A 14,969-nucleotide genomic window follows, 5' to 3' on the forward strand; every position below is an offset into this window, starting at 1 on the left:
TATGTTTCATAAGGCATCTCAAGTTACATTTAATTTCTCCCACCCTCCCCAAACCTTCTTCTCTGTATTGTTTATCCACAAATAATTCTGCTGATCATTCTCAACTCCTTTTTCTCCCTTACTTCTCACATTCAAACATTTATCAAGTTCTGCCAATTTTAAATCCTAAATATGTTTTAAAAGCTATCTCCTTTCCATTCCTACTAGTGCTTCTCTGTTTCATACCCTCATCATCTCTCATTAGAGCTGTTTCAGCAGCCTTCCAACTCATCCAGTTTCTTGCAGTACATTCTCTACATGGTGCTAGAATAATTTTTCATAAATTCCACTTGGATTGTGTCATTTTTCCCCTTAGAGCCTTTCAGTGACTCTGCCTTGCCTTCAAGATAGAGTTCAAGCCCCTTAACATGAGAAACCAAACCTTTCATGATCTGACCTCTTTCTATCTCTCCTTCTTCATCTTCCACTTCTCCCCAAAATACATGGTAAAGTTTTTCTAGTTGTTATATTTGCTAATACTGTTTTCTTCTGCCTAGTACATCCTTCCATCGTTCCTTGTCTCCTGCTTATCCTCCAGTATTTAGTTTGAATGCTTCAGGAATTTCCTTTCAGTTATGGAGACAGGGCTAGATGCTCTGTCTTTGTGCCCTGATTAACACTCTGTGTGTTCCTGAATCGTACCATGTATCATATCATATTAAAAATGATCTGTTTCTACGTCTGTCTCCACCACTAAAATCACTTTGAGAACACGAACCCGGTTTTGCTCATGTTTGTATATCTAGTGCCTAGCATATATCAACTGCTCAATAAATATTTGTTTTCTATATTTGCCCACCCAAGCCCCATAGCACATTATGAGGCCCACAGAGTATGTCCTCAATAAATATCTGATGAATGTACAGCCGTGCACCACATAACAACATTTCAGTCAATGACAACCACATATACACCAGTGGTCCATAAGATTAGTACCATATAGCCTAGGTGTGTAGTGAGCTATACCATCTAGCTTGTTGTAAGTATACTCTATGATGTTCATACAATGATGAAATTGCCTAACCACACATTTCTCAGAACATATCCCCATTGTTAAAGACACATGACTGTATAAAGGAATGATTGATTTGGCAATTTATTGAACAGGAGCAAGGAAAGCCAAAGTTGAGATAACTGATGCTTTTCATGAGTGACTGGTGAGAATGGTGGTGTCATTAAATGAGAATGAAAACAGATGAAGGAACTAGTTTTAAGATAAAGATAATGCATTGCTTTAACATGAGTCGGTTTGGAAGGTATGACAAGACATCCCTTCACAACCTTCAGCAGATACGTGATGAGGTCAGCAGTTTTGGGGAGCACTATGGGCTAGAAGAATCTATTTAGAAGTCATACCTGAAGATACAATGGTGTGGCAAGGTTTACTGAGGAAGTGCTAAGGGGAGAGAGAAGAAGGACAAGGACAGAATCTTCAGGAAAGTCTGCATTTAGGAGGAAGGAAGTAGAAGAGTTCCCAGTAAAAGAATCTGAGTAGAAGCCTCCTAAAACTAGAAAACCAGTCAAGATAATATATTATGAAGTCCAAAGGAAAAAGTTTTAAGAAAGGAGTCAATTGGCCTGTCTAGGAACAAGCAAGACTGTTGAAAGAGAAAAGGTCACTAGATTTGTTCTTTAAAAAATAGTTTTAGTAGGTATGTCTGTTAAAATTAATTACTGTTTTCTGGAAGTTTGGCAGAGAAAGAAAGGAGAGAGAAGATGGTAATGTGAAGAAGATGGTGAAAGTTTTTGTTTTTTAATTACAAAAGTACATGCCTATTGGAAGAAATGAAATATTCAGAAGGATATAAATTAAATTATAAAAATCTCTCCCTCAGTCACTCTATTTCTGCTTCTCTTCTCTGGTTTGGTATTTATCCATCCAGAACTTAAAAATATTTTTTGTTTATTTTTGGTTTTGCAAAAATGAGATCACATTATACATTCTGTTATGGCAAATTGCTTTTTTTTTTTTTTACTTAATAGTATGTCATGAATTTTCTTTACAATAGTGTAGAAATCTACCTCATTCTTTTTAATGGCTGAAGAGTATTCCTTATGATGGATGTACTATTGTTTATTTACTCACTCTCCTATTGAATATTTGCCCTCAGTTTTTCACTATTACAAATAATTCTATAAATTCCTTAAACAAATATTCTCATGCTTTTGTTTATGTAATTCTATAGGATAACTTCTTAAAAGTAGAATTGTTAGGACAGTAGGTGCATTTTTATTTTGTGTTGACACATCACCCACCCAAAAGGCTATACCAATTTGCAGTTCCTCCAGTAGTGTATTAAAATGCTTTTGTCCCCACACCCTCACTGACACTATTATTATACTTTCCCACTTAAGGGAAGAGTTTTGGTTTTAGGTTTAGGTTTTGATTTTTAATGGAAAGTCCAATCCTGTTTATACTCCTAGGAAAGAATCCAGTCAAATGGAGGAGGAGCTTGTAAATTATAAGAAAAAGAGATTATTGACAGGCCATGGTTACAAAGGGCATATGTCAGTGGTATCAAGAGTATGAACAAAAAGTATAATTTTCTTCTGAGACATTAAAAGAGGAATAGTAGATGGATAAAGATGGAAGGAAATTAGAAGCCAAGTCCCCTGTTGAGATAGAGGATTACCAGGATAGGGTTTGGAATAAAGGTACAGAAAAACTTCTGTGTAAAATGAGGTAAAGAAGCAGGAAGCCATCAGTATTGGGAGTGATCAGCATTAACTAGTATTGGGAGCTCAGCTGAGCGGAGAATGAATGAATTTTGGGGAAGCCAGTAGTGTTGGTCACATTAATTTTCTATAAGAACAAGCAGAGATGTAGTTGTTGGATGTGCTTGGATTTTGGGCTTCTGGGTTGGGGTAAATTTATCTTACATTCACAGTGAGGTAGTTTTATTATCCCTATTTTCCTGTCCCATGAATAGTAGTTATATGAGCTAAGATACACATCCACTGGTGAGTCCACACGGGAAAGTGATCCCTTGAGTTCTGATAAAAAAATTATTTAAAAGAGTATAAATTTAATACATTGCATTATGCCCATATTAAGCCGTACTGCTAATAGTTTTTGTTTCTTTATATCACTCTGAACATAAAGCCATTTAATTTCTTGTTTTTTATTAATAAATTATGATATGAGCAAACATTACTAAAAATGCTGATCAACACAAACCAGAAGCCCAGTGACTTTCATGGGTTTACATAATTTATATCCTGGTCAAGGGCCATCTGGGATTAGTAATGGATCCAGTAACACTCTATCAACTACTTCTTATCTAGAGGTTACCTCTGCTTCTGGGGAGTTTAAACGTCTTAATTTTTAGATGAGTAAAGACCTCTTGAGTAAGGGTCTTCTGTTTTTTTAACTTTAATTTTCACATTGTTTATGGGCACGGGGAAGACAAAATCAAAACGTCATGAGTCTGTGGTGAACTTAAGTTAGAGGGAAGAGGCTGGCGCAATAGCAAGGGATATACATCATCAGAACATTTCTCTCTAAAAAAATAAAATGTTATAAGAGGAAATGTGCTAATGGTGGGAACACAGTTTATTAGAGAGAAAAACATACATACTTGTGTTGATGTTCATGAAAATTCCTTTTACTCCATATTTGCCTTGCTGATTTGATAATGAAATTATGTGAGGACAGAGAACAGTTCTTCGACATGCACTATTGTACTACTCCTTACATACTCTACGTACGTAAGAAATAGATAACAATTGAAGATGAGAAACACAAATGCATTTGAAGCAAATTGGTGGTATTTTAATCCCTGATGTTCATTTTTAGTACTTGGAAACATTTTAGTTATGCAGGTCTTGTTTTAGCATACTTTTTATTTCTATAGATATTCTGGTTTTTAGTCATACTCTGTGGCTTTATTAGCAGTTTCATGAGTCTGAGTCTCATTTCCCCAACTCCAAATATAGGCTTTTTGAGGATAAAGACCATTTATTCTCCAAAATTGTTGTGGCAGGACACAGGATAGTAAATTATTTAAATTATACCTCAATAAAAGTAAGAAGAAAAAGAAAGTTTTTACTGCCATGAAAGGCATTTCAACTCATGCTGAATTTATATGCCTTTGTGTGATCTGTACCCGCTTCTGTGCTCTCTATAGCTCATTGATGTTTATCCTTTTCAGTTTATTGAAGTCAAAATGTGATGGCTGGCTGCTTGGAACATCACCATCCATCAAAAAGTACCAAGAGTCCACTAACAGTGGAGAGAATAGAAGTGAAAAGAAGACAGTTGGGTTTCAGTCGCATATGGAAGATGATGCCCTGTGGACATGTCAAAAGAAAGATACGTATCGACCCCAAAGAGGTAAGCTTAGCCTATACTAGCAAAATGAGAAGCTGTTGGGGGCAAGTGGTTGCTGCTGCCTGCTAGTCCTGAACTCCAGAGGATTTCCTACAAAGCTGAGCAAGAGTTACATATGTTACAAACTGACATGTGCCTGCAAGGCGGCAGGTAGCACATCTACTACATCAGTGAATTGCATCAGTATTTCTCTTAGAATACTCATGTGAGAAACTACCCAGTTTGTCCCTCTTTTTGCAAGCAGCAAACTGTAAGAATTATTCAGCAGTAAGTATGGTCATAGACACAAAATAATGTTCAAAGTGAATAAAGAGGACAAGAAATTGAACATAAATCTCTGATGGGAAGTAAACTCTACCAACTACAGTTAATCAATTAACTGGAAATATGGGGAGAGTGTAGGAGAGGTCATGTATAATTCTACATTGTGGCTAAAACAAAATCTCATAAGTCTTAAGCATATATTACCTAGCAGTCTTTTAAGTGCCAGTAATTCTTCCTGTTTTATATGTTGTAGATATTTTAAAAGAAATCAATTCTAAATATCTATGTGAAATGTTAAGTGAAACAGTCAAATTTAATTGTGTTTCCCGGTTGTTTCTGGAGTAGCTTTTGGCTTATTCTCTTCTGGAATTATTAAGGAGAGGACTTTGGAGCAGAATGGAACAAGTCTGAGCTTCATTGTACAGAAGAGGTGGACAGAAAACAAAGGGCCAGGGAAGGTCTCAGAGCCCCCTGCTGCTCACGCCTCTTTCCCAGACATCTCTCTTTCCTACTCACAACCATTAACCCTGATTCCCTTCTTACTTACCTCTTTTTTCACTGGGCTAGCACCTGCCCACCTCTGGTGTTAAGAAACCAACTTGTCATAATCTCTCTAGCCACACTACATTATTTATTTGAGAATGGGTGGTGCTTTCTGAGAAGGTCTTGCAGGTGTGCTGCTCCTTGCCTTTGGTCATCTGCTGCCAGCTTTGTCATGTTTTTTGTTTTAATTATGATTAATCTAGAAGTTGTTTAGTCCTCTCCCAGATAATTGAGAGATGATAATTAATCCAAACTTCAGAAGGAAGGCTATCCACAATTTGAAACAAAAGCAAAAGTACGTTTTGTTTGACATGAGGCAAAAGTTCTGTAGACCGCCATTGCTTTAGGATAACTTAGAACAACTTTTGTCTTTTCTGACTTTGCTGCCAGAAACAAAAATGAAATTGAGGAGACTTAGTATCGGAGGTAGCATCTTCTTTACTTTCTCTGTTAGTAGTCCATCAGAGGTGGGAAACTCTTACTTTGCACTCTGGAGAGTGGTGAGCCAGTCAAAATTGATGTGGTGGTTCTGCTGCAAGACTTAACATAGTCTTCTGTTAACTTGTCAATAAATTTGTGTTGTGTGTCAGCACTAAAATAAAATAGCAAAATGAGAAAAATATAGTGTAATAGCAAAGGGACAAATAACTTCTGTTATTGGTTAAGACTACAGCAACATTAGAAAGCGGCAATTGAAAAGGCACTTTGAGAAAGGTATCATCAGGCCAGCCCTTGCCGTGGTGGAGGTTAATCTCTCCCAGGCCCAGTTACAGAAGCTGGAACCCTGGAAAGGGCTTGTGTCCAAAAAGAATCAATTTATAATTTGAAACAAAATCATTTTTGACTAACAGGGGTTCAGAACCCATTCCTTTTTGCTGTGTAGTCTGCTGACATTTCAGCATTTTCCGTTGTGCACAATGAATCCTAATGGTCATTTTATAATGTTGCTATACCAATCAGTTTAACCAAGAGAAAGCTGTTACAATTCTGCAAAGTTTTCAGGAACAGTTTTCACTCATGTTTTATTTTTTTCATTAGATATTTTTTTCTCTTCCTTTTTTGCGGGAGAGGGGTTATAGAGTTAGGAAGGTTATAGTGAGGAAAATAGAAACTTTTTCATCCTTTTAAGAGTTTTGTTTTAAAGGATTCATAGGAATGATTAACTTTTTTTTCCAGTCACTAGGAAGGCTGTCTTGTATTGTTCTCTTCTTTTATTCTGATTTGGAGCCATTGGCAATGGTGTACCTGATCACTGAGGTAGCCGAAGTTGCCCCTTTGAGCCATTCTGCCCATTGCAGAGCTGGTTTACACGGATTACAGTACAGGGCAAAGTTACTGCGTTGGCGTTTGCTGTGGCACCCAACCAAATGGGAGACAGACTTGCCAAGGTGTGCTGCAAGAGGTTTAGACACTCTGTTTATCCTAAGGCCAATGACCTAGCACTAATTGCCTAAGTTACACTGCTTGATTTAGTATCTCCTTAATTGCTTTCCCCTCTTTAGCATGTCTGAATTTTTTGATATACTTTTCTTCTGTTTTATATCTTTTGTTACTTTTGTTGTCCTTTAATCATGAAGTCCTGCATAGGACATTTACTGCAGGACCATTAATCTTTATTATCAGTCTCTTACTCCTTTACCTCTCCTATCCTCCTCACCATCTGTCACCTTTACTGATATGACACTTGTAAAAAAGACCTGATTCTTTTTTTTTTTTTTTTTAAGATTTTATTTATTCACTTTTTTCCCCCCAAAGCCCCAGTAGATAGTTGCATGTCATAGGTTCACATCCTTCTAGTTGCTGTACGTGGGACTCGGCCTCGGGTTGGACGGAGAAGTGGTGCCTCAGGGCGCGCCCGGGATCCGAACCCCGGGCCGCCAGCATCAGAGCGCGCGCACTTAACCGCCAAGCCACGAAGCCGGCCCGAAAAAGACCTGATTCTTGTCTCAAGAAACAACATGGTGATTGCAAAAATATACACAGTGTTGTCAGAATTATGCTTAAAATGTAAATTGTTTTTCAATCATCAATGCTTGGAATGTTCTGTTTTAGTTGCTTTTATTGAGCTATGTGGAGCAAGGAGACATTACTTAGGAAAATCTAAACTTGAGTAATGAACTTTTAAGCCAAAGGCATAAATCTGGAAACACCCAGTCTTCATTCCTCTTTTTTCCTCCCTGTGCAGAAGTATTTTTATTCTCTCCTAGCTTGCCTAGAACCACCCCTTCCTGATTCCACCCATCACTGATTCTCTTTTATAAGAGCCCTTGAAGCTGGGAGCATTTTTTTCCTCTTATGCTGATGGACTAGCAGAGGTTCTGAGGACACTGAGCACACATGTTCCAGAATCAAAGGTTAGACCTTGATGCTTGGCACTGCCCATTCCCAAGTCAGGCTGTGAAGCCATCCAAAGCCCCTACTACATTTAGAGCTACCTCCTTCTGTTCCTCTTTCATTGATCTCTGAATCGCCTTAAAACTTTGACAGAGTTTGAGAGAGGCTAAACCTGGAGAAATTGGATCTACCTGATGGTATTGATCTTGCCCTTCATTTTGTCTTTGGGTTTTTTTGGGTAATATAATATATAGCAGCTGTCACTGGTTGAGGCTCCCTGAGGTGGTCCCAAACACATTTTTCTTTTACTGGAAGAGGATTCTTGTAGACTCATCTGAAGTGAAGAATAATCTCTGAAGCTCCTAATTGTTCCTCTAAATGAGCCTGTGCTTGCAGTGATGTGAGTGTTTTTTGTAACCCATAATGGATTAATATAGGTGACATGATTAAAGAAATGAACAAGTTAGAGTATCCAAAGTATAGAACCCATTTCTATCTTGCGACTAAGGAGCATTTATTTATGTTTCTTTTATTATTAGCATCATCATCATTATTATTGTATGTTTAATCATTAGAAAAGGTACCACAAGATATTACTTCTGATTTCCAGATGTCTGAGCTAAAAGATTTGTTCAAAGGTGATGCCTTTATCGACAGAACATAGAAGCATAGTATAGGGCTCTGAATAAACCCAGACATGTAGATTAAATTGTCCTGTCCAGTTCACTCAAAAAAGGAATTCAAATGCAAGAGACTAGCGTTAAGAGTTGAAATTGCTATATATGGAATATCATCACTTAAACCAGAGGCTCTACATTTCCCATCCTTTACAATAGAAAAACATATCTCAAAATACTATATAATTTGATGATTTTTTGTATTTTGCATCTTCTCTGGCTAGAATATAAGCATTTCATATGTTCATTGTTGTATCCTCATCTCCTAGAACGTTGTTTAATATGTGGTAGGTGTTCATTATATATTTGTGGAATGAATTAATATAACATTATATGTATTGATTTTCCTTTCTGTGTTCTTGCCTTGCTTTCCCACAAAAAGGATCTAATCAGTTAAATCTTTTGACCTCAGTGCCTCCTATAATTTAGTGATTTAAGAAATGTATATACTTGTCCCTTCAAAGTCCTTATGGTGATCGATTTGTAATGTCCAAGAGATATCAATAGAGTGGGGTCTTAAAAACAGCACTGCCATGGGGCTGGCCCAGTGGCGTAGTGGTTAAGTTTGCGCACTCTGCTTCAGCAGCCCGGGGTTTATGAGTTCAGATCCCAAGTGTGGACCTACACACCACTCATCAAGCCATGCTGTGGCAGCATCCCCCTTACAAAATAGAGGAAGATGGGCACAGATGTTAGCTCAGGGCCAATCTTCCTCAAGCAAAAAGAGGAAGATTGGCAACAGATGTTACCTCAGGGCCAGTCTTCCTTGCCAAAAAAAATAGCACTTCCTTAAGAGTCAAGAAAACTGTGGGGTTTTTTTCATTTCCTTTTATTCTAGTTGAAGTTTAATTTATATACAATAAAATTGCATAGACCTTAAGTGTACAGTTTGATAAACTTTGACAATTGTTTATCAAATACCCATGTGACCACCACTCAATTAAGATATAGTACATTTCCATTATTCACGAAGGTTACCTCGTGTTCCTTTCCAGTTCCCCACTGAGGCCTCTCTGCTTGGCTTGCAGGTGGCAGTCTTCTCATTGTGTCCTCACAAGACGTTTTTGCTGTGAGCATGTATCCCTGGTCGGTCTCCCTCTTCTTATAATGACACCAGTCGTACTGGATTAGGACCCACCCATATGACCTTGTTTAATCTTGATTACCACTTTAAAGGCCCTGTCTCCAAATATAGTCACATTTTGAGGTGTACTGGAAGTTAGGACTTCAACATATGAATTTGGGGGCGGAGGATACGATTCAGTCCATAACAACTACTTTCTTTCTAATCTTTATGCCTTTTATTCTCTTTCTTATCTCATTATACTGCCTAAAACTTCCATTACAATATAGAACAAAAAGGTAAAAGTAGACTTCTGTGTTTTGTTCCTGAGCTCATAGAGAAGGCAGACAGTCTTTCAAGTATAATTTTAGCTGTAGGGTTTTTGTAAATACTTTTTATCAAGTTATGAAAGTTCCCACCTCATTTGCTGAGAGTCCTTATCATAATGAGTGTTGAATTTCATCAAATCTTTTTTCTGCACCTATTGAGATGATCATGTGTTTTCTTCTTTATTCCCTTAATTTGATGAATTATGCTGACTGGGAGATATTGGCGTGTAACATCCTTTTTTTTGTAATGACCTTGTCAGATTTTGGTATCAGACTTACACTAGTGTCACAAATGAGTCAGGAGACTGTCAGCAAAAATGGTAGAGTAGGGACTTCCAGGGGCTTGTTCCTACCCAGAAACACTGAAAAACCTGGCAAAAACCTTATCAGAACTCTAGAAGATAGTGAAAGATTTACAGAAACCAAGCAAATGCTTAACCAGAAAAAAAGGCTTCTCAAACATAGTAGGAGAACTTTGTGGAGTTTTAATTTAGCCTTGCTCTACTCCCTTCCCCAGCATAGCAGCAGTCTTGAAGCCAGCAGCCTAAGTTCCAGGTGTGAGTACCTGGACCCAGAGGAAGCAGAGCAGACCTTGTTCTTAAGGAATTGTGTTTGTTCTAGTCAACATTGTACCAGAAGTTCTAGCCAGAGCAATTAGGCAATAAAAAGAAATAAAACACATCCTAATTGGAAAGGAAGAAATTAGGGCCGGCCCCGTGGCTTAGTGGTTAAGTGCGTGGGCTCTGCTACTGGCGGCCCAGGTTCGGATCCCAGGCGCGCACCGACGCACCGCTTCTCCGGCCATGCTGAGGCCGCGTCCCACATACAGCAACTAGAAGGATGTGCAGCTATGACATACAACTATCTACTGGGGCTTTGGGGAAAAAAATGAGGAGGATTAGCAATAGATGTTAGCTCAGAGCCGGTCTTCCTCAGCAAAAAAAAAAAAAAAAAAGAAATTAAAGTATCCGTGTTAGCAGATGACATGATTTTATATATAGAAAATCCTAGAGAATGCACAAAAAACTATTAGAGCTAATGCACAAAAAACTCTTAGAGCTAATAAATGATTTCAGCAAAGTTGCAGGATGGAATTCAACACACAAAAATCACTTGTGTTTCTATACATTAGTAGTGAACACTGAAAAGGAAATTAAGAAAACAATTCCATTTATAATAGCATCAAAAAAATAAAATACCTAGCAAGAAATTTAACCGAGTGCAAGACTGTTACACTAAACAGTACAAAACATTGCTGAAACAACTTAAAGAGGACCTAAATAAAATGGAAAGACATGGATTTGAGGACTTAATATTGTTAAGATGGCAATACTCCCCAAATCAACCTACAGAGTCAATGTAATCCCTGTCAAAATCCCAGCAACATTTTTTGCAGAAATAGAAAAACCAATCCTAAAATTCATACAGAATTGCAAGGGTCTCCAAATAGCCAATATAATCTTGAAAAAGAGGAAGAAAGTGGGAAGGCTCACACTTTCTGACTTTAAAACTTACTACAGGGGCCAGCCCAGTTGCGTAGTGGTTAGGTTGACGGGCCCCGCTTCAGCAGCATGGGGTTCGCAGGTTCAGATCCCAGGTGCAGACCTACACCACTCATCAAGCCATGCTCTGGTGACAACCCACATACAAAATAGAAGAAGATTGGCACAGATGTTAGCTCAGGGACAATCTTCCTCACAAAAAACAAGAACAAACAAACAAAAAAACTTACTATAAAGCTATGATAATCAAAATAGTATGGTATTGACATAAGGTTATATAATGAGATCAATGGAATAGAATTGAGCATCCAGAAATAAACCCATACATCTCTGGCCAATTGATTTTTGATAGGAGCACTAAGACAATTCAATAGGGAAAGAATGGTCTTTTCAGCAAATAGTGCTGGGACAACTAGATATCCACACGCCAAAAAAAACTAAGTTGAATTGATCATTTATATGTCTTACACTATGTACAAAAATTAACTCAAAATTAATCAAAGACCTAAAAATAAGAGTTAAAACTCTTAGGAGAAAACATGGGTATAGATCTACAGAGACCTTTGTGAGCTTGGATTAGGCAATGGTTTCTTAGATATGATACCAAAAGCAGAAGCAACCAAAGGAAAAAAAATAGATAAATTGGACTTAGTGAAAATTAAAAATTTTTTGCATCAAAGAACACTAACAATAGAATGAAAAGACAACCCACAGAAAGGGATAAAAACTTGCAAATCATATATCTTCTATGGATCTAGTATCCAGAATATATAAAGAACTTCTATAACTCAACAACAAAAAGTCAAGCAACCCAATTAAAAACTGGACAAAGGACTTGAGTAGACATTTCTCCTAAGACATTTCTCCTAAGGAAATCTTTTTCCCTTCACTCTTTTCTGAAAGAGTTTGTGTAAGATTGGCATTATTTCTTCCTTAAATGTTTGATAGAATTCACCATTGAAACATCGGGCCTGGAGTTGTTGCTTTTGTTGTAGTGTTGATGGTGATGTTGTGTGTGTATGAATTTTCTTATTTTGGATTTTGTTTTGTGTGCAAAAGATTTTAAATACAGATTCATTTTCTTTAATAGATGTAGGACTATTCAGATTTATTTCTTTTTGTGTTCAATTTTGATAAGTTTTGTTTTTCATGGAATTTGCTCATTTAATCTAAGTTGTTGAATTTATTGGCATAAAGTTATTTATAACACGCCTTTTCTTTAATGGCCTTAGCATCTGTAGTGATATCTTTCTTTCATTCCTGATATTGGTAATTTGTGATTTTCTCCCTTGATCAGTTTTGCTAGGGGGTAATTGATTTTACTAAATTTTGGGGAAAAAAAAACCAGCTTTTTCTTTTTGTTGATTTTTCTCTATTGTGTGTTTTCTATTCCGCTGATTTTTGTTCTTATTTTTATTATTTACTTTTTACTAATTTGAGCTTAATTTGCTCCTTTTTCTAGCTTCTTAAATTGAAAGCTGAGATCACCAATTTTATTTTATTTTATTATTTTTTTAATATTATTTTATTTATTTATTTTTTCCCCCAAAGCCCCAGTAGATAGTTGTATGTCATAGTTGCACATCTTTCTAGTTGCTGTATGTGGGACACGGCCTCAGCATGGCCGGAGAAGCGGTACGTCAGTGCGCGCCAGGGATCCAAACCCGGGCCGCCAGCAGCGGAGTGCACGCACTTAACCGCTGAACCACGGGGCCGGCCCAAAGATCATCAATTTTAAATCTTTCTTCTTTTCTAATATAAGTATGTAAACTACAACTTTCCTCTAAGCATTGCTTTAGCTACCTCCCACAAATTATCATCGGTTGTGTTTTCGTTATCATTCTTGTGTTAGTAAGACTAGAGCACCAGGAATGCCTATCTGCTGGTCAGAGTGTAAATTCATACAACCACTTTGGAAAACAGTTTGGCATTATTTATTAAAGATAAATAACAAATACCCTTTGGGGGCCGGCCCGGTGGCATAGCGGTTAAGTTCGTGCGCTCCACTTCAGGCGGCCCAGAGTTTGCAGGTTTGGATCCTGGGTACGGACCTACGCACCACTCATCAAGCCATGCTGAGGCAGTGTCCCACATAGAGCAACTAGAAGGATGTACAACTATGATGTACAACTATCTACTGGGGCTTTAAGGAGAAAAAAAAAGGAGGAAGATGGGTAACAGATGTTAGCTCAGGGCCAATCTTCCTCAAAGAAATTAAAAAATAAAAAAATAAAAAAAAAAATATCAAATACCCTTCATCCTAGTGATTCCACTTCTAGGTATATATACTAGAGAAAATCTCATACACACAGTGATTAACTTACAAATATGTTCATAGCAACTATATTCAGTTGGGTAGGATAAACTATGGTAACAAGTAGGCAGAAAAAAAATCAACGGCTTAAAGAACAAGAAGTTTCTTTCTTTCTCCTGTAACAGTCCAGGGTAGGGGTTCAAGTTGACAGCAGCTCTGCTTCAAAGAATGATGGCTCTGCCATCTTTATGTGCCTTCCAAGATCACCTGGAGCATTACGGTAACACAGAGGTTGACAAACTTGGTCCGTAGACGAATCTAGCCCACTGCTTGTTTTTGTAAATAAAGTTTTATTGGAACACAGCCATTTCCATTTTTTATATATTGTCTGTGGCTGCTTTCAGCTACAATTGCAGAGTTGAATAGTTACAACACGAGCTGGATGGCCCACAAAGCCTAGTATATTTGCTATCTGACCCTTTACAGAAAACTGTTTGTTGACCTTTCCATAGCAGTCAGCAAGGATGAAGAAGGGCATGGAAGAGTACATGTGGAAGGTTTTAATAGGACAGGAATATTACAATGAGGATTGGGAGATATAGTCTAGCTGTGCACTCAGGAAGAAGGGAAGAGTGCATTTTAGTGTTTAACTAGCTGCCTCTGCCACAGTGGCATTCTTCATAACAGCCCCAAACCAGAAACACTCCGAATGTCCATCAGCAGCAGAATGGATAAAAAGTCGTGAATGCATACAATGGAACACTACATAGCAAAGAAAACAAATGGCAGCTACATAAATCATCAACATAGATAAATCTCACAGACATAATATTGAGTAAAAGAAGTCTTAAAAAGAGTATATGTAGTATGTTTCTATTATTATAAAGTTCAAAAGCAGCAAAACTAAATCACATTTTTAGGATGCATATATAAATGATGAAATATAAAGAATAGAAAAGAAATAATTATGAGAATAGTGGCTGGCTCCTGGAAGCGAGAAGGGGTTGTAATTGGGGATAGATATTGGTGATGCTTCTGGGTGGTAATGCTGCCAGTACTTTATTTCTTGATCTGAAAAGGGGTTACTTTGGTATTTTATTTGTCATTTATTCTTTAAACTAAACTGAATGTATAATACAGCTCAGCTATTTTTAAAATGCAAAATAAAACAAAGGGCCCAGAAACAGTTTTCCTGAACATTGAACTCTAAGAAGTTATCTTATCATGAGATACTCATTGACAGACAAGCAGACATAGACCCAGCTGTATGTAATTAGGACATGATCCATTATGTTCAATTCCATCTTTGTATGCAAACATATATGTATGTTTATTTACATATATTCACATATATTTATAGATATAAACATATACATTTATATATGAAATTTATCAGCCTAATGGGTAATATTTTTACCAGCACTTTTATTTTTAAAATGTGTATGTTATCTTTATGTGTGTGTGTATAAATAAGAGGGATATGTAGTTCTATGAATATGTATAACTGTGTAATTGTTGGTATACTTAATATTAAATCAAATTTCATAGAAGGAACGAGTATAATTAAAAGTTGATATGTAGCTTCCTGGAAACTTAATAAGGAATAGAGTTTAGAGATTTAAGAAGAAGAATCA

General features: G+C 37.1%; 1 protein-coding gene across 3 annotated transcripts in view; it reads left to right on the top strand.

Moving 5' to 3' along the window:
* The window catches only part of KIAA1328 (KIAA1328 ortholog), a 341,990-nt gene that overhangs the window by 276,232 nt on the left and 50,789 nt on the right, over nt 1-14,969 (top strand). For all 3 annotated transcript variants that reach the window (XM_058557017.1, XM_058557018.1, XM_058557019.1), the window contains one exon: nt 4,191-4,372. In XM_058557017.1, coding sequence (XP_058413000.1) covers nt 4,191-4,372 — 182 coding nt within the window. The remainder of the gene's footprint in view (nt 1-4,190; nt 4,373-14,969) is intronic.

Source organism: Diceros bicornis, chromosome 16, assembly GCF_020826845.1.
Source record: "Diceros bicornis minor isolate mBicDic1 chromosome 16, mDicBic1.mat.cur, whole genome shotgun sequence".
In the NCBI taxonomy this organism is placed as follows: Eukaryota; Metazoa; Chordata; class Mammalia; order Perissodactyla; family Rhinocerotidae; genus Diceros; species Diceros bicornis.